This window comes from Procambarus clarkii, chromosome 59 (assembly GCF_040958095.1).
Source record: "Procambarus clarkii isolate CNS0578487 chromosome 59, FALCON_Pclarkii_2.0, whole genome shotgun sequence".
In the NCBI taxonomy this organism is placed as follows: domain Eukaryota; kingdom Metazoa; phylum Arthropoda; class Malacostraca; order Decapoda; family Cambaridae; genus Procambarus; species Procambarus clarkii.
This window is the reverse complement of record NC_091208.1, coordinates 18,697,913-18,718,873: the sequence shown is the minus strand read 5'-3', so window position 1 is coordinate 18,718,873 and position 20,961 is coordinate 18,697,913. Positions and strand designations below refer to the sequence as shown.

At 40.2% G+C, this 20,961-nt stretch overlaps 1 protein-coding gene and 1 long non-coding RNA gene across 4 annotated transcripts in view; one reads left to right on the top strand and one right to left on the bottom strand.

Annotated features, from left to right (window-relative positions):
• The window catches only part of LOC123768127 (uncharacterized), a 111,958-nt gene extending 103,131 nt beyond the window's left edge, over nucleotides 1-8,827 (top strand). For 2 of the 3 annotated variants that reach the window (XM_069306894.1, XM_045758463.2), the window contains exon 15: nucleotides 285-8,827. In XM_069306894.1, the coding sequence (XP_069162995.1) occupies nucleotides 285-5,420 (5,136 nt within the window). In that variant the 3' untranslated portion in view covers nucleotides 5,421-8,827. The remainder of the gene's footprint in view (nucleotides 1-284) is intronic. The other variant, XM_045758464.2, reaches the window with a different exon arrangement.
• LOC138353681 (uncharacterized) overlaps nucleotides 1-20,961 on the bottom strand; it is a 310,023-nt gene that overhangs the window by 150,367 nt on the left and 138,695 nt on the right. The window lies entirely within an intron of this gene.

The following is a 20,961-nucleotide window of genomic DNA, read 5'->3' as shown; positions in this document are numbered from 1 at the left end:
TTTAGAACGTGTATCATTTTGACATTCATTATTGTTTCCTATTCGTTAGCTTTTCCTGTAAAAAAAAAAATCACGATATAACCTGCAGAAACTCTTGTTTTAATTCCTTCGTTTGGCCTCGGCTAACCATCAGGGCTTTCAAACTTGTCCCGGTCAAACTTAACCAGGCGCCCCAGAGGCAGCCGCAGCAAGACAAGACTATCACACACTAGAACTTGCCCGTCTTGTTATGTCTAGCTCACTATCCGAGGCTCTAGTTTCTGAATGCATGTGTACTAATTTAGGACGGATATATCACTGAGGACGCCGACTCCAGCTCCGCAGTGGAAGGGAGGAGCGAGACGATTGAGGACGAGGAGGAGACTGACGACACCGAAGAAGATGCCTACTGGAAAATGTCCAATGCTTACGAGGTCCTCACTGTCGAGGAGGCCTTCAAGGATGAAGATGACTGGCTGGAAGCATGGATGGAAAAGCCGAAGGTGATTTCTGCCAAAGAGCTCTTCGAGGAAGATCACGCCGCCTTCTGGGAGAACTGGGAGGAAAAACCCGAAGTCGTATCTGCGAAAGAGTTCTTCAAAGAAGATAGCAATTGGTGGGAAGATCAAAGCGATAAAGAGAACCTTGGCAGAGCTGATGAAAAGGAAAATAACCCACAATATATATCAGCTAAAGAGTTCTTCAGGGACGATGAGTGCTGGTGGAGGGACGCCGTCGAGGACCTGGACACATCCCAGGGAGTTTCCGCTGATGAATGTGAAGGGGCAGAAGGGATGCCTAAGAAAATATCAGCCAAAGACTATTTCAAAGATGAAAAGCCATGGTGGGAGACAGAGGAAGAGGAAAAGAAAAATGTGATATCGGCCAAAGAATTCTTCAAAGACGAGGACAAACCATGGTGGGAGACAGAGGAGTTTACTGAGCAAGAGAAATCCAAGGGCTTCTGGAGTGAATTAAAAAAAAGCTCGGACACTGCACACTTATTTAACTGTTACTCTTCAGTCAGTGAAGAAGAGGAGGACGAGGTAACTGCAAGTAGAGACGAGGAGGACGAGGAGGAAGATGAAAGTAGCATATCAGAATCGAATGAGGATGAAATGGAGTCATCGAGTAGAACAGATGACTTCGAGGACGCCAACGATAGCCTGCTCAGCGACACCAGTACCATGTACAGTGTGAGTGAAGGGGAGAGACTCCAAGCTAGCGTGGTCTTTAGGGATACTCCATGGTGGGAAGCAGACTCCCAGTTAGACCAAACCAGCCCAAGGGAGTCACAGGCAACGATGCCATGTGTCTCGCAGGAAAAACAGTGGCAAGACGACCTGAGTGAAGCGAGTGAAGCAACCGAAACTCTTGATATGGATACGAGTGAAATCAGTGAGGCAGCGACGACGACGGAGTTCTTTCACTCTACTTCACAGAACCCGCAGATTGAGCCAGAGTTCATGACTGGCGTTGAGAAGAGCAAACGAAGTATTATGGAGAAAATGAGAACGGAAATTGATGTTGAAGAAGATGCAGATGACGAAATTGATTCAGACGAAGATGAGGAAAGAGAAACAGACGAAGGTGACAAAGGATTAGGTGAAGAGTACAACAGTGAATGTGACGAGATCAAAAGCGAGGATGAAATAGAGGATATATTGGATGAGGAACTTGGAGTAGAAGAGAGCGAGAGTGAAAACGATGGAAACGAAGAAGACAGTGACAACATTCCCTCGAGAACAAATAGTCCATCGCCAGGAATTGAGGTCTCTGGCATTGCGAACATTACAGCTGTTAGTGATGAGAGAAAGAAAAACATTATGCCTTCAGTAGAGATAGACATGTACGATCAAGAGAGTGACACCACAAAATCTAGAACTTGTACTAGAGATGGAGAAACTGAACCAGTTGAGAAAACAACTTTCAATTTGCTTGCAGATTCGGTGAGTAATGCAGAGTGTTTAGCCAAAGAAGATACTAACATAATCGTAGATATAACTAACACTTTGCTAGACCCAAATCAGTTATCTGTTGACTCTCACTACATGGAAGGTAACCTCCAAAAATCTGATTCACAGACGAGTGGATATGAATCGAGTTTATCCTTGTCAGAAACTAAAATCAAAGAATGTAAAGTTAGTGTAGTTCATGAATGTAGTGAAGATAGTGCAGTCAAGCGAGATGAGTGTAAAAGTACTGAACCGTCCTATGATGCGAGGGCAGCAACAGGGGTAAATGATTTACTTGAAAGAGAGGACAGCGAACCATTGACCGTCGAATCAGTGACAGTCACGACTCACGACGATGAAGTTAACAACCTGCAGATTGATGCAGAAATAAATAATGAAGGAAACGCAGAAGATATCAATACAACTCAAGGGAAATCAGATGATGTTGAAAGGATTGTAATTCACATGGAACTTGACACAGGCGATATCACAGTAGATGCAAGTGAGACTAAAGAAGAAATTGTACAAAAATTACAGTGTAAACTTTCAGAGGAAGAAAGAAAAGAGAGTAATGTGGAAAACATAATTTACGCTCATTCTACTAATATGAAACTTGTAAAACCCAAACCAACAGCAGCCGCGACTTTATCCAATAGTTCTGCTCTTAAAGAAAATTTAGGAGACAAAACAGCAGTGAATAAAATGGATGACTGCTTGGCTAAAGTCGACGCGAGTCTAGCCTGGGTGGATGCTCGCTTGACTGAAGACTCCGGCAGTAGGACGGTGAAGGGACGCTCTGTTGAACACATATGCGGGAAGCAGCAAGCCGAGGACGCGAGGCCCTTCGCTGTGGTCCCCACACGGGGAGGAGGAGCACCAGCAGGCGTGACTCCTAAGTACTGCGGGGTCGGCAAGATCACCAAATCCCAAGGCAGGGTTGATAGCCCCGCGCCACGTACCAAGAGCAGAACCACAGAAAAGGACTCAGTGCTCCTCATGAAAGTTCATGTGCATGTGCCCGAGGAAAGTAGCAACTTGAGACCTGTTGAAGAAGGTGCTGTCGTCATCCATCACGGGACTATTTCACAACATATCACTCCTACTGACAGCAAAATCACCGGAGGAACGTTTCTCGGGGTGGTCAACACTGCGAACTCAGAGTCAAAGAAGAGTTCCAAATATGTTTCTCGGTTATCAGAAGGCATTGATTTAGAGGATACTGACTTAAATACACCCAGCCTAAAACCAAATCATCAAATATTAGCAAGTAAAGCATATATGGAGACTGAAGCCGTGACTGACAAACAAAAGAAAAGCGACCCAGCCACCACACAGGAACTCCTCAGTTGCGTCCGAACCAGCGCCAAGGAAATAAATACTCAAACCGGTGAGGAAATTCCCTCCAGAAAGGTATTCGATGAGGGAATTTCCTCACCAGCAACAGAGGAGGAGAGAGGTCAAGACGAGGGCAGCGTACCGTGCACTTCCCCCACCACGGTGGCGTCCACCAACGGTGATGAGGACAAATGTGAAGCTCATGTCAACAGTGTTACCCAGGAAGATCACCATCTGGCAGACGAACAGGAAGATCACCACTTGGCAGACGAGCAGGAAGATCACCACCTAGCAGACGAACAGGAAGATCACCACCTGGCAGACGAACAAGAAGATCACCACCTAGCAGACGAACAGGAAGATCACCACCTGGCAGACGAACAGGAAGATCACCACCTAGCAGACGAACAGGAAGATCACCACCTAGCAGACGAACAAGAAGATCACCACCTAGCAGACGAACAGGAAGATCACCACCTGGCAGACGAACAGGATGATCACCACCTAGCAGACGAACAGGAAGATCACCACCTGGCAGACGAACAAGAAGATCACCACCTAGCAGACGAACAGGAAGATCACCACCTGGCAGACGAACAAGAAGATCACCACCTAGCAGACGAACAGGATGATCACCACCTGGCAGACGAGCAGGAAGATCACCACCTAGCAGACGAACAGGATGATCACCACCTGGCAGACGAGCAGGAAGATCACCACCTAGCAGACGAACAGGAAGATCACCACGTAGCAGACGAGCAGGAAGATCACCACCTGGCAGACGAGCAGGAAGATCACCACGTAGCAGATGAACAGGAAGATCAAAATGGACCAAATGTTCCAACCAGCGATGATAGAAACATCAGGATGAATGTTATGAACCAGCAGAAAACAGAGTTGTCTCATGAAAGTTCTCCAGAACGACCAACAGCGACTGGTGCTAGTGAAGTTCCCCGTCGTCCCCCTCGAGAAACCGTCTGGCGATGTAGCACTTACGAAGCGATGAGTCTTAGTGACTACGACAACCTTGCATTCCTAATCCGGAAGTCAGCTAGCTCTCCGGCCTGCTGGATCGCCAAGAAGACCCTCAGTATAGAGTCTTTGGACAAGGCCAGGGATGACCCTTCAGAGGAGGCTTCGCTTAAATGTACTGCAACAGGCCAGAGACGTGCCCCATCAGACGAAGCTTCGTCCAAATATATTAATACTGGCCAAAGGCATTTCCCCTCTGAAGAAGCTTCGTCTGAAAGCACTACTAGCAACAAGCATGTCCCCTCAGAGGAAACCTCTCCACAGTGCACTACTGATTTGAAACATATTCCCTCGGAAGAATATTCTACGACTGGTCAAAATCAGGGGCATTTGTCAGAGACATTGTTCAAAGTTGATGGTGGTCAGAATTATGGCTCTGTCACTGAAGAACCTCTGACCCAGCTCTCAGAGTCAGATGATGTGAAGGCAACTCGTCCAAGTGCAGCCAAAACTCCCAGCAGTAGATGTCATGTAGATAGATATGCAAACATTGAAAGTAGACACCATGTAGAACAAGCCAGTAGAAGTAGATGTTACAGTAGAAGGGCCAATATAAACTCCCATGAACAAACTGAGAGACAGTCAGAGACTCCCTGTGACAGAGACAGCGTTATTAAGAAAATTCCACAAACGTCAGTTGCATGCGAGGCTACCGTATCATCGGCCGCCCCACCCACACCAGTAGCAGCTCAGGCATGTTCTAACTCTAGTGAAAGTAGCACCGCTCCAGATCCGCTCCTTATTCCTCCACGGAGAAGGGAACGCAAAATGCAAAATCAAACTGTAAATGACAAAGATGATGGACATAGTGCAAACAGCAAATCTACTACTAATGCGCCAAAAACGCCTACTAACACCACTTTGTTGTATGACCCAGATAAAAAAGAGGACCGTAAAATAGCGGAAGCCTCGCAAATAGCGCCTGGCGCTCTTCAAGTACATCAAGCGCCTGCTATATCAAGCAAGGATCCCAAGAAGGACCAAAACAAGACCAAAGAGGTAAGCACAGAGTGGACCAGCCTATTCTCGCTTACATCTGCTATACTGCTTATGCAAAATCTTGCTTTTATATATTTCATTTTAATTCCTTTCTTGAAAATAATGACCTCATTCTTGTAGTTTCTACAAAAGCAGTTGCTTTATAGTTTGCAGAACATGAAGACAATTCACATCATGCACGCAAAACCTGGTTGTAACAGTGAAATATACAGATCAAGTTTTGGGGGTAGAGATGACGCCGGTGTTCAATATTCTTTGCAGTTGTGCGCGGTGGCGGGCAAGTCAGACCCCGTCAGGAAGTCCTCCTCCTGCCACATAAGTTGATCCACGCCACATACCCTCAGCAGTGCTCACATACTTGCCACTGCGTTGTTCACATCCTTCGTGGCGTTGTCTGATACGTTCATGGTTCAGTACGATACTTTCATGGTGCCGTACGATATCTTCGTGGTGCCGTACGATATCTTCGTGGTCTCGTACGATACCTTTATGGTACCATGCTATATCTTTATGGTAACGTCCGATGCCTTCATGGTACCATACGATACCTTCATGGTTGCGTCCGATACCTTCATGGTACCTTACGATACCTTCATGGTATCATACCATACCTTCATGGTATCATACCATACCTTCATTGTACCGTCTAATAGCTTCAAGGTACTGTGCGATACCTATATGGTACCATACAATACCTTCATGGTACCTTACAATACCTTCATGTACCATATAATACCTTCATGTACCATACAATACCTTCATGGTACCGTGCTATACCTTCATGGTACTGTGCGATACCTTCAGGGTATCGTGCGATATTTTCATGGTACCGTGCGATATTTTCAAGGTACCGTGCGATACCTTCATGGTACCATACGATACCTTCACGGTACCGCACGATATCACCATGGTATTATGCTCAAATAAATATATTTTTCGTCATTCCGTCACAAGCGAGTCCAATGTTCCAGCAATCAATATTGTAATCTTCCGCGATCGAGCTTCAGCTCTTTGGTCCCGCCTGTATACGTTGTCAATTATGTGACAGCCCATATGAACAAGACACGTCTGCCCCCAGAATTTGAATTAAATATATTTGTAAACTGATAACCACGTAATAATGTATCTATAGGATGCTAACATCGCAAGCAGTGACTGCTGCATGTGGAAATGTTTGTGGAATACGATATAAAGCTGTTTATAATCAAGAAAAAGCTGTTGTTCATCCAAATTAACGATAAATCTGAAATAAACTCAGAGAAACGTCCATTCCATCATTTAGAGTGCTCCCTCTCCTCCTCTTCCTCCTGTCATGCCTTTTGCTGATAAAGTGATTATGTTGAACCCCCGTGGAGTCTGACTGGCTCACTGCTCTGTCTTGGTGTCGGCAGTAAATAGCAGTTCCATGTGTTGCCCCCAGCACAACCCCAGAAAATCCTTGGGAGATTTAGTCACACATAGATTCACTTCCTCCTTCAGGGACTAAGTGATTCTAGCACATGGACTCTGTCTTTCAGGAACTATAGGTGATTCTCTTTCAAACAAGTTATATGTAAATGATCACCATGTTTCTGTAATGTTCCAAAAGATTGTGAAAACATATTATTGGCAGTAAAGTGTTCTCTGTTAAAGCATTACTGATCGACACAGAGTTGTGGATAGGCTACAAATACCAAGTTTCGCTGCTTTCAATAATTTTAACCTGACTGCCAATATTTTGACCACTTGCATCATTTTTATTGTTCATTTGCACATTATTTTCACTCCCGTTTATATTCCTTTTTTATTGTGATTTTGCAAGTTTTATAATAAAAACTGGAGATATGCAAGGTACAGGTTGCAGTATCAATAGATAGTACTAAATACATTTCAGTCATTATTTATCTTGTATCAGGTGGGACATGTTGAATGCAAGTATTTGCATACAATGATGCATCCCATATCAGACTGCTTAATATGTGCAACAGTACTGTTTAATATGTGCAACAGTACTGTTTAATATGTGCAACAGTAGTTTAATATGTGCAACAGTAGTTTAATATGTGCAACACAGTACTGTTGAATATGTGTAACTACTGTTTAATATGTGCAACAGTAGTTTAGTATGTGCATCACAGTACTGTTTAATGTGTAACAGTACTGTTTAATATGTGCAACAGTAGTTTAGTATGTGCAACACAGTACTGTTTAATATGTGCAACAGTTCTGTTTAATATGTGCAACAGTACAGTTTAATATATGCAACAGTACAGTTTAATACGTGCAACCGTACAGTTTAATACGTGCAACCGTACAGTTTAGTATGTACAACCGTACTGTTTAATACGTGCAAACAGTGTTGTAGATAAGTTATATGTTCCCAGCCAAGCCTAGTCACGTGCATGCTGTTTGGCTCTTGTAAAATGAGAACGCGGCAGAAGTACCCACAGGATGATCTCGCAGGACCATACTAATGTAGATTATATGGTAGGCTACACAATATAATCTATATGTCCTGCTATGACTAAATATGTAAAGTGTTTATTGACACAGCTAGGAAGATGGCCTTATATTAGCGATACACTGATATACTTATATCAGCAGTATATCCTATCCCAGTACCAATAGGTACGCGATATATCCTACTCCAGTATCATAGACTTTATCAATGAAACCTATTATGGGTGGTTATAAATAGGAGCTGCCTCGTATGGGCCAATAGGCCTTTGTTTTTGTTCTTATGGTGCTTAAAAACACAATAGCAGAAAAACTCAACTTGTGGTACTTGTATCTGCCAATGGACTCAACCTTCAAAAGCTTTTGGAAAAAAAGTTTGTCTTGATGTAGTTGATTGTGGTTATATCACGTTAAATATGCTATCGCCTCCCTTTAAAACACACGAGAAGACTGTTGTGGTCACTGCATGTTACTGTATCTCACAGTCGATGCTTATAAAATATGCCTAGGCTTCCTTGCGAATGTGTGTGTGTGTGGCTTTGTCTTTTCCACACATAATGTACTGATCAGTGCAGCCCCAAACTGGACATACATCTGTGGTCTCTCACACTGCGTATACATGTATGCTCCCTCTACACTGCGTATATATCTATGCTCCCCGCACTGTGTATACATGTGTGCTTCCCTTTTGCCTCTATACATCCTTTATCCGCCTTCTATACCTCTCCCTTCTCCACTGGCTGTCCCGTCTTCTCTCAAGTACCCAGGCACCATTTAATGCCAGGTGCTCGAATTTGTCTCCCAGTATAGAGTTTGTAACAAAAAAACACGGATGTATATATATTTGTCACTTTCCTTTGAATGATTTACAATATTTCTTAGCGAGTCTGTAGCCTGCTAAGATATTTACACTGTGGTTATGCAGAGGCTTTTAATCTGGATATACCTCAAGCAGCCGTGTGTATTGTGTAATAAAGTGCACTTTTCTCAGAGGGCGATATAGAGATTGGTTTGTGATATGATGTAAAAAGTCCCCCCCCCCCCCCCCCACATCCCCATCTCTTGTATGAAATAAAATGTATATAGATGTATTTACAAAGTTTTAATTGCACCTTAAATGACAGAACATATGTTCATTTGAATGGGTTTCAGTTCGACAAGAGACTTAGAACCCGTGTGAGTGGAATGTTGATGCCAGCAACTTAGACAACTGGCAAATATGTATATGGTATCCATGACAAAAAGACTGTTAGGCTTGTCAATGGGTCCTTATAACTAACGACTATATTCCTCCACGATGTGACTCGTATTTTTAACATTCGACCAACACCCTGTTATATATGTAATGCAATCCATTCTTAAGCTATGCACATCCAAGCTATGACCACCCCGAACCCAGCCTCAGTCTGTGTTCCAAGTTTGCCGCCCCCAACCCCGCATCAAGTTTTTTAGACCTGCCGGTATAAGGTCTCTGAAGCTATGCAATCACTTTACTAACTTTCAAATTCAAAATTCAAATGTTTATTCAGGTAAAGTACATACATATAAGGTGTGATACAAACATTGATGGATTTATAGATAGAGCTAGTACATACAATGCCTAAAGTCACTATGATGCAAAGCGTTTCGGGCAGAAAATTTCGTGTTCTTGAAGATATCCTTATAATTCACCCAAAATTTGCCAGTGCGGGCTACTGATCACATGGCCATGTATGACTATGATGATCAAACCACACATCAGAAGATAGAGAAACGACAACGTTTCGGTTTCTCCATCTTCTGAGGTATGGTTTGGTCATCATATCTTCAGCTACGTTATTGTGACTCATCGCCTGCCTGTATGACTAACCACCCTACGAGATGGGATTTTTTTCCCATTTATTCAATGCTGCCTTCTTCACTAAAGCTATACAAGAGTCAGCGATAATAACAAACAAACGTTAGCATATGAAAAGTAATTCTTAGAGCATATAAAATTGCTTAAAGCTCTGCCAATAAAAATACTCATCAGTTGGGGAAGAGGGGTGAATGTTTGTCTACCCGTGGCCACCCCTCACCTGACGTTCAAGTTCAAGTATGTTTATTGAGACAAGAAAAAAATATATCTCAAAGGGACTGAGTAGCTTAGGCTATTTCTACGCCTCTACACCCACCTGACAGGAGGGAATAAGATGGCAGAGATATAGTCTGATAAAAGAAAGCGCCATTTTCTGGTTACTTTGATAGGGAATCTACCTGAAAGTTTGACTATTAATTATTACATGACCGTAACAAATGTTCTATTGACTTAGCAACTTTATGAAAACTGTGAGTATCCATAAGTAGCCATGATTAAAACCAAACTCAAAAGTCATACAATACCTCCCAACTTCTTATTAGAGCTTTCAGCTTCTTTTACTCTTCTATTTGTTCATCTTAACTCTTGAACATTTCTTCTCTGATCATCTACAAGTAGAATAGGGACCATTGACATTTCTAATTTTTCTAACTCCTGTTGAATATAGTCAATTGCAAAATGAATCATCATTACTCCCATTTTACCCCTCTTCTGAGATGGGAAAAAGGGGATATACCCCACACTACCATATTCAAACCTCAGAGGAACATGGTAGACAAGTTCTAGAGAGGAAGGAAAAGAAATGCAGAAAAAAAGTACAATTGTTTAGTGACATCTTAATTTTCAAAGTGCTCTTCACGCTTTGGAGCAATATAATTTGTTCATAATTATTATTATTATTATTATTATTATTATTATTATTATTATTATTATTATTATTATTATTATTATTAGTAGTAGTAGTAGTAGTAGTAGTAGTAGTATTTAATAATAATAATAATATTATTATTATTATAGGATACAAGTATATAAGAGTGTCGCTCATGCCCTTGCACCACCCATAGCTCTGCTAATCAACAAATCTCTAAAGTGTCATACTTTTCCTTATATCCTTAACTTAAGAAAGCACGAGTAACTCCAGTTCATAAAGGAGGCGAGACAGCTGACATAAACAATTACAGACCAATATCAAATCTACTGATACTACCACAAATATTAAAAAAAAAATAAACAGCTCTACTCCTGCCTTGTAAAATTCAACATATTAAGTCATGCCAGTTTGGCTTCCGTTCCCAAAAGAATACCAATGATATAATTATTAGTCTGCTTGATATAATCTACACAGCACTTGAAGAAAATGAGTTCCCAATTGGCCTCTTCGTTGACCTGAGAAGACCTTTGATACTATAAACCATAACTACCTCTTACTTAAACTTCACCACTATGGAATTCGAGGGCTTGCTCTGAACTATATTCGATCCTATCTTAGTAACAGACACCAATATGTAGCAATCAGTGATATAACCTTCCCCACTCTACCATTCACTGAGAAGTGCCACAGAGCAGCATCTTGGGACCTCTCTTATTTCTTACCTACACCAATGATTTGCCAAATGTCTCTTAACATTTTTAAACCTATACTATTTGCTGACGATACTACTTTCATCTATTCAGACCCGAACCCCCACACACTAAATAATATTGTAAATAAACAAACAGACAGACACTTACATCGCATCAGGCTTGGATACCCATGTGCATGGGAAATAAGCTTACAGGTTCCGGAAGATGAGAGGAAATGTCAGCACTGTGGAGAAATGCCCGACATACCACTGGAACATTATCTAACACAGTGCACAGTTACAAACCCATTAAGATTTCAATTTAGATTCAACAGAGCAGAAGATATTGTTAAACACATGTGACAAAATCTTACTGAAGCGACCATACGAGTCATAAATACTCATACTCCACCCAAGTAAAACAGAAACAAGCACCACTTAGTGGACCAGCCCGAGGTTTAGGGCCCGCGCAGGAATATCCCTGCAAAAAAAAGTCTACTCATGGATGTGAACCAACAAACTAAAAAAATTCCTCAAGCCCATCATCACCCGGCAAAAATCTTCTATCAGAACTATAACAAATTCTGTCTTCTGACAACACACATATCATCCCCTCTGTAAATAAACACACACACACATTTTTTTCTAACTAGGCTTTAAACACGACAGGTTTGGCTAAATATCTCATCAGTAGAGCAGAGATAAATATGTTTTATTGTTAACATTAAAATACAAATAAAACGAGGAGGCGTCCAGGATGCACTGATACTTCTCCATCAAAACTGTTCCTATGGTGAATGGAAACGCTTCTCTTGGATGTGGATGCACATGTAGGTTATCCTCCAGGTATATATCGGATTCCACGTGTATGCGAAGGGTTTTGGGCGGAAAATGGTGTAGATTAATGCTCCTAAGAAACAGCTCTGAGACCATCGTGTCTGGAGTGCCTGTATCAATAAGTATTTTATTACTGCTGTTATGTTCTTTAGGGGTTTATAGATCTATCCTTAAGTATGGCTATTTGGACTCGGCCAATCCAAACCCTTTGTATTTAAATTTTCTCAGTCTTTTAAAATAAAGTGTCGACTTTCCGTGATGGAACTACTGAATGACGTGGTATTCTGTCATTAGTGGATAACTAAACAAAAATACGGGTGTGGGGTCGGGCTCAAAGTAGTTATCCATGTTTGGGGGGAAGATTTCTACGTCGGCAACCACCTTTTTGCCATTTTTAGGGTGAATCTTAACATTTTTGACTATTCTAAAATCCATTGTTTTTTATTCGTTATAGAACTCTGTTGTGAAGCGTTGACTGGACGATGGCATTTTATCCAAGCCAAGTTCTCGTGCTGTACGGTTCTCTATACAGTTGGTTGTTGTCCCGGAATCAACAAACATTGTGCAGGATTTTCCATTGACTTTGACCTTGAGGTAGTTATGGCCCTCTAAGGCGGCCTTCTTCAAGCCCTTCATTGATGGGGGTCTAGTGGGTATAGGAGGATGACGAAGATAAATAGTGAGAACTTCACCATTGTGGCTAACCTCATATCCAACTGTCTTGTCCCCAATCTTGAGCCTTTTCCTGGGAACATTGTGTTCCTGGCACTCGTCTAACTTCCTCTTGGATCCCTTTGCGCTATTTGTGTTACCCATAGTTAAGCGAGGGAGACAACTGAAGCTTGAGAGACACTTGACTACCGCGCTCGTCTTCCTAAATTGCTCTCGCTGACTCCCCGCTCTTGTCTTGGGTCACTGGGTCACGCAACCTATATGTAATTATATCCCATATACGTCATATTATAGTCAAGGGACATTTTTACATTTCAGGTGCAGTTTCTGTTTTTATTTGTAAACAAACATTCTGGGGTATATACTTAAGCACTGAATATTTGGTATTTTTTAGGCATTCATCAGTCTCTAAATTATCTACAATTAACAAGTTAAATAGTTCAAAAGAGCCGCAAAATATTAATATTGTGCTCCGATTTAGAGACTGACCTAAGTACGAGAAGATGCAGCCCCGCTGGGGGGAGTTCCGACAATGTGCGCCCACATTTGTAACTAAATATTTAAATTAAATTATTACTTCTTTTTTGTAATAAAACATTCAGATATTAATATATTTATAAAAATAATATTTTTAATTACAAATAGAAATTTAAATCATTTAGGAAGAGCAACAGAAGGTTAATGTTGTGCGGCGCTTTGAAGACTGGACCAAGTCGAAAGAAAGTGGAAGCAACTGGAGGAGTGACAACGGGGACTGGTCGATTCGTATAAATGTCAGTTTGGCCACTTCATTCACTGACAATTTTGAATATACGAACTCTTTCGTATATACATATGCGCTGGCTCGTGTTCGCTGCTGTTCTCGTCTTCCATGAAACAAAATGACCAATAAATATATTTGAACTTGAACTTGAGATTCCTAGCTTGGAATTCACTACCAAATTTCAATATACCCAAGTATTTTTAATGTGAAATAATGTTATTATTTGAATGGACGGGAATTATCAGGGGAAAACGCCAAATCATTACGACTATATAGCACTGGGAAGGGATCAAGATAAGGATTTGGGATGGGACGGGGGGAAAGGAATGGTGCCCAATCACTTGTGCACGGTCGGGGATTGAACGCCGACATGCATGAGGCGAGACCGTCGCTCTACCCTCCAGCTCAAATGGTTTGGCTACATGTAATAATTTGTCGTTTTAATAATATTACAGACTAATGGGGGGGGAGCTCCATCCCCACGTAGCCGCTGCGAAGATGCTAAAAAGAGAAATGTTCTTAAGTACCTTGGATTTATAGATAGAGCTGGTATATAATAATAATACGCACAGGGTTTTGGGCAAGCAAATTCAATGTTTCTGTATACATGTAGTTTGTCTCATCATTTACTCATGTAATGTAATGTTAGACACATATGTAAATGGGTAATTATTGGTAATTAGTAATGTTAATTATTTAGGATTAATGTGCAAAGGCGATATGCTTCCTTCGTTATTATTGCTAAGTGCACCATTTATAATTCTGGGATGAATTATCTAATCTTGTATACTTACATTCTGGGGGGGGGGGGTAGAAATAGCCTAAGCTATACCTTTGAGATGTATTTCTTTCTTATCTCAATAAACATACTTAAACTTGAACTATACTTACATACTTTATTTACCTACTACTATGTTTGGGTGCGTGTGCTTCTACTTACGTACAATATGTATACAAGTATAGGTATTAAGATCACTTAACATGGTATCCCTGCACATGCACACCGTAGGCTGCAGAGTGCGGTCTGCTGCATGATGCGAGGAGGACGTGTTGCTCCGCATCTTATACATAAATAATAAATAAATGTTTATTTAGGTAAGGTACATACATACAAGAGATTTTACAAAGTTTGTTGGGTTAATAGATAGAGCTAGTACATACAATGCCTAAAGCCACTATTACGTAAAGCGTTTCTTCGTGTTTGCACGTGGCTGCTGCAGCTAAATGTTGTGAATTTGTTCTCGACTGTTGCAGTGATACAGTGCCTTTGTGTATCGAGGAAATTTTTTTTTATCTTTATTTAAGAAAATACAATATAAATCACATATAGGTGAAAAACAAAGCCAGGTTGTTGCCTTGGTAAAGGGTGAAGCTCCAGAAAGAATTTTTGTGCAAGGACTAGGCTACAGGATAGTTGCAAAATACATTTATTTATTTATTTGTTTATTTATTATTTATTTATATCCTGAACAGTTGATAAATAAAAGTAATTGCGGAACTCCATTTATCTAATACTTGTCATAAATGGTATAAAACCTTATCATAAGCCAAGGGATTTGTAGATCAGCGTTTAAAAGGGAATTCGGAAGTAATAATAATACAGCTGATGCCATCTGTCGGCAGAAGAGAACACTATCAACTTGCTGGTCAATAGTGGCCATAAGATACAGCTTACGCCATCTGTTGACATCAAATTACACTTATAACAAATTACCCCACAAAATACAACTAACGCCATCTAGTTTTTTTCCAACGCACTATAAATAGCCAAACAGCAACCCATAAGGCGGGTTGTTGTGCTCGGGTAGGAGGTTCCAAGCTCCGCCTACAGATGGTATGAGGTGCATAATAAATGGCATATCATTGGTAGAAACTCTTTGTTGACATTCACACAACAGCCAATCACAGGAAGGGATCAGCTAAAGGCTCCATCCACTTAATAAATCATCTTTATTCAGCACACCATCCTTGCTTATGACATTCTGCTTCAACTTTAATCTACCTAAAAAGTGAAATGTTAAGTATTTAAAAGTATTAATATAGTGATAATTAAATACTGCAGGATGTAACGAGTGTTACAGAAACATGGGCTGGCTACCTGACTTGTGACGTCATCAGTGGGAGTTGCCTCACACAAATAATATCGGCGATACAATGCCTCCGTCCTCTTATTGGTCTACATTATTCAGTAAGATGGAAATTTCTGTCTTGTACAAAACAGAAATTGTTGTTCTTTTGTACAACAACAAGGTTATTGAGCAAAAGGACGTATTTCTTATTTTGCATTTTATTCATATAAACGTTGACATTCACACAACAGCCAATCAGAGGAAGGGATCAGCTATAGGTGCCATCCACTTATAGTAAATCATCTTAGTTCAGCCCACCAGTCCTGCTTATGGAATTCTGCTTTAACTTTAATTTACCCAAAAAAGTGAAGTGTTAATTATTTAAAGTGTTAATAAAGTGATAATTAAATATTGCAGGATATAACAGATGTTATATAAAAAATGGGCTGGCTATCTAACTTGTGACGTTATTATTGGGGGTTGCCTTGACACAAATAATGATACAATGCTCTGCCCTCTTATTCGAGTAAATTATTCAGTTAGATGGAGATTTCTGTCAGGTGCAAAACAGAAATTGTTGTTCATTCTCACAACAACCTTGTTGTTGTGCACAAGGACCTATTTCTTAGTTTAAATTTTATTCATAAAAGAGTGTTGGTATTCCCCGCAACAGCCAATCACAGGAAGGTATTTCTGGAAGCTCGGCCTCCTTATGGACTCAGCACATCGCTCTAGCTCATGGCTCTCTGCTTCATCTCTTGTGTATACAAACTATGACTTTTTTCGATTACTGTTATAATTAATAATATGAGATATAAAAGTTTTTGCACAAAATGGCTAAATTCTGCCATTAAATGAACTTTGTCTGGTATACATACAAACATACACCAATTTATTACCATTCATCCATTATTAATTTCAAATGTAATGTATACTGTCTAGTTTTTCCCTCTCGCCATTACTTGGTGCAATATGTGAAAGTTGTCTATTTATTTATCGATCTATCTATTATCTTGTATTTATATTTACAAGTTTCTGTGCCTGGAAGAAAACTCTGCCTTGAATTGAGACTAATTTATTAAATAACATTATTTAGTATTAATTAATATTTACAATTATTATTAATTACAATTATTTATAGCTTAGTTACTTTCGTGTAACTCGCAATCGTACATTCTTCCCGATGATTGATTGACACATTTGTCAATCACACTGCACACATTTGTGAAGTGTGAATGTAATCCTTAAGTAAACAATAATCATAGTCTTAGTTAATTATAGGTTAAATGAAATTGAAATTGAAATAAGTTTATTGAGGTAAAATACACACAAAGGGATGAGGTAGCTCAAGCTATTCTCACCCCGTTCAGTACATCGTGTTAATACATACATAGACACACATCACAAGCAATAAACGTATTACCGAACATTCTGAGAGATAAACATATACATTTCCTCCTTTACACAAGTATGGGTTAAATGAGTCACAGAAGTTAACTAAGCTATGTATACTAAGCTACTACCAGAAGTGGAATGGTTGCTAAGTGAATGCCAGAGGGAGGATATCAAAAAATGAATTAATATAATGTTACGATTATTAATGATGCCCTTTATTAATCAGTGTGCCCAGAAATTTATTCCCCCTAAATAAATTATGACTGACTAAATCTACTTGAAGACTAGATCAGTTGTGTACGCCAGCCAGCGCACAAATACATGAGCGCCCAAAATACTTTATTTATTTATTTATATATATATACAAGAAGGTACAATGGGTTTATGAGAGTACATAACATTGATGTTTATACATTCTTGTAAATCCACTAACACGCCTAGCGTTTCGGGCAGAAGAACACAACTTTAACTTTACTTCTACTTTTTATGTCAACTTTGACACAATAGACATGTGGAGATAGGCGTGTGTTTTTATTAATTAATATTACATGTTACAGTGCGGTCTGCTGCATGATGCGAGGAGGACGTGTTGCTCCGCATCTTATAAATGAATAATAAATAAATGTTTATTTAGGTAAGGTACATACATACAAGATATTTTACAAAGTTTGTAGGATTAATAGATAGAGCTAGTACATACAATGCCTAAAGCCACTATTACGTAAAGCGTTTCTTCGTGTTTGCACGTGGCTGCTGCAGCTAAATGTTGTGAATTTGTTCTCGACTGTTGCAGTGATACAGTGCCTTTGTGTATCGAGGAAATGGTTGAGGCGGTCTGCCTAGGTGATGGACGATCCTGCCCCACTGGGCCTGGAGAGTGTGAGAGTGGGGATGATACCAGGCCGTATCAAGCAGAAGTGAACAGATATAAACGGCGAAATATTCAAAGACAGCGAGACGGAGACAGTGAGGAGGAAATAACAGACCAAAAAAATGAAGCCATGCTCAGCAGGACGCGGGAGATGCAGACTAATGGAAGGAAGAGGCTGTTGTTCCCTACAGCGTGTCAACTGAATTTTCATCAAAAGCTGGAGTGGACGGTTCGTTTGGCTAAGGAGTTTTTTTGAATATGAACCACTATTCAAGGAGGGTCTTCACCGGCCCTATATAACAGTTGGGACAGAAGAGGCTGTGGAACACCTAACGAAGGATGGGTTTGAGAATATTGTGATGGTTACTCCGGAAGAAGGTATGATACACACCAAGGTCATAGTGTTTAAGTATCCAACTTATTTTGATCCTGATTATCTATTGCTCAACAATGATAGTGTTGTTTGGGCAAAGAGGAACAGTGTTCGAGGTGAAAAACAAAGCCAGGTTGTTGCCTTAGTAAGGGTGAGGCTCCAGAAAGAATTTTTGTGCAAGGACTAGGCTAGTATTTATTTATTTATTTATATCCTGAACAGTTGATAAATAAAAGTAATTGCGGAACTCCAGTTATCTAATACTTATCATAAATAGTATAAAACCTTATCATAAGCCAAGGGATTTGTAGATCAGTGTTTAAAGGGAATTCGGAAGTAATAATAACACAGCTGATGCCATCTGTCGGCAGAAGAGAACACTATCAACTTTTTTTTTTTTATTATTCTTTTTAGCAGGGATAATCCTGCGCGGGCCCTAAGCCTCTGGCTGGCCCACTAAGTGATGCTTGTTTCTGTTTTACTTGGGCGGAGGATGAGTATGTATGACTCGTAGGGTCGCTTCAGTAAGATTTTGCCATATGTGTTTAACAACTTCCTCTGCTCTGTTGAATCGAAGGTGACTATCAACTGGCAGGTCAACAGTGGCCATAAGATACAGCTTACGCCATCTGTTGACATCAAATTACACTTATAACAAATTACCCTACAAAATACAACTAACGCCATCTAGTTTTTTTCCAACGCACTATAAATAGCCAAACAGCAACCCATAAGGCGGGTTGCTGTGCTCGGGTAGGAGGTTCCAAGCTCCGCCTACAGATGGTATGTGGTGCATAATAAATGGCATATCATTGGTAGAAACTCTTTGTTGACATTCACACAACAGCCAATCACAGGAAGGGATCAGCTAAAGGCTCCATCCACTTAATAAATCTTCTTTATTCAGCACACCATCCTTGCTTATGACATTCTGCTTCAATTTTAATCTACCTAAAAAGTGAAATGTTAAGTATTTAAAAGTATTAATATAGTGATAATTAAATACTGCAGGATGTAACGAGTGTTACAGAAACATGGGCTGGCTACCTGACTTGTGACGTCATCAGTGGGAGTTGCCTCACACAAATAATATCGGCGATACAATGCCTCCGTCCTCTTATTGGTCTACATTATTCAGTTAGATGGAAATGTCTGTCTTGTATAAAACAGAAATTGTTGTTCTTTTGTACAACAACAAGGTTATTGAGCATAAGGACGTATTTCTTATTTTGCATTTTATTCATATAAGCGTTGGCATTCCCCGCAACAACCAATCACAGAAAGGTATTTGTTGGAAACTCTGCCTTCAACAAAATTGATTCCTAATGAACTCTAACAATAAATTCGTTTAATAAACGAGTGTTTAGGGTCAAGCTACAGATGAACATTATAGGATAACGGTGTTTTAGCTTGCAGCTTCATTAGGCAGCATCCCTGGTCTTAAATTTAAAAATAAAGAACTAAAAAGCGTATTTTATTGCTAACTTTTCGAGAAATAAATCCCAGTCTCATATCTGGCTCGTATCTTGTAACTATCTTCGTTACTTAGCCTCAAAACCTTACATTTACTTTTATCTTGAAGATGTCCACTTTTGTTGCGGCAATATTTGTTACCCTCGATGGGAGTATGTTGGACCTCTGATGTTCACACAGCGTTCTCTGACTGTGCCGGTGTCACCTCTGTTCTTCAAGGCCAAGGACTCACAATGAGTCCTTGGCGTTCTCATTGACCACAAACTGAATTTCCAGGGACACATTCTAAATATATAAAAAAAAGTTTCAAAAACTGTTGGCATTCTTTCTAAGATCAGATATTATGTACCTCGCCCTGCCCTGGTAACGCTCTATTACTCCCTCATCTAATGCCAATCCTGACCTCAAAAGCTTCATTGAAGGTTGTAACAGAACCCATGAGCACCACACCAGAAACAAATGCAGTTTTGATATTCCAAGAGTACGACTTAATCAAACTAGAAATGCTTTACAAATCAAGGGACCCAGAATGTGGAATGACCTTCCCAATCATGTTCCAATGTTGGTGGGTTTAGTATAAACTTGTGTGAACTAAAGACAAAGTGTTTTCTTTGGTTCTCACGAAGACATCGAGGAAAGGGAGTGTACCATCCATGCCTCCGAGCTCATCTTATCTTGAGGTTATTTATCTTGAGATGACCTGGGTAATCTTGGGTAAAGTTAAGCACTGAGTTTTGGATAAGTAGATTCCAGAAGGTCTTACACTCATACGAATATATCATCGATGTATCTGCAGTAGATGTGAGGTTTTCCTGTAGTGTTGAAGATGGCGTCTTCTAGTGTTCCCATATAGAATTTAGCAAAGGACTCCTAGTGGGAACCCCATGGCTGCTCCGTCTATCTGCGTATACATGTCTCCCCAAGGGAAGACTACAAGAATAACACCCTAGATAATAAACACAGTCTTCAGTTGTGCCTTTAAAACAAAAAGTCTTAAATTGGGCTGCTGAAGCACCTCAGCAACTTAATTCCATAGAGATCATCACAATCCGGAGAGCCGATAATACCGCAGCCTTCGTTCTCATCCCGACTTATGATGAGTATGTCACCAAACTAAAAGAAAATCCTCCCAGATGAGACCAAATGCAAGAGGATTACCACAAACCCAACTGAAAAGAAAATCAACTGTATAATTGATGTAGTTAATGCTAAAAAAAAAGGCAGCATCTAAAGTAGGTGACTACAACCTATGATTCATTTACGGTAATGTCAAAACCCAGGTAATTCTCTACGATCCCAACGTATAATCTAGCTAAACAACTCAACAGTATACTGACTCCATATGTACCAAATAAGTACGGTTTGAAATAAGT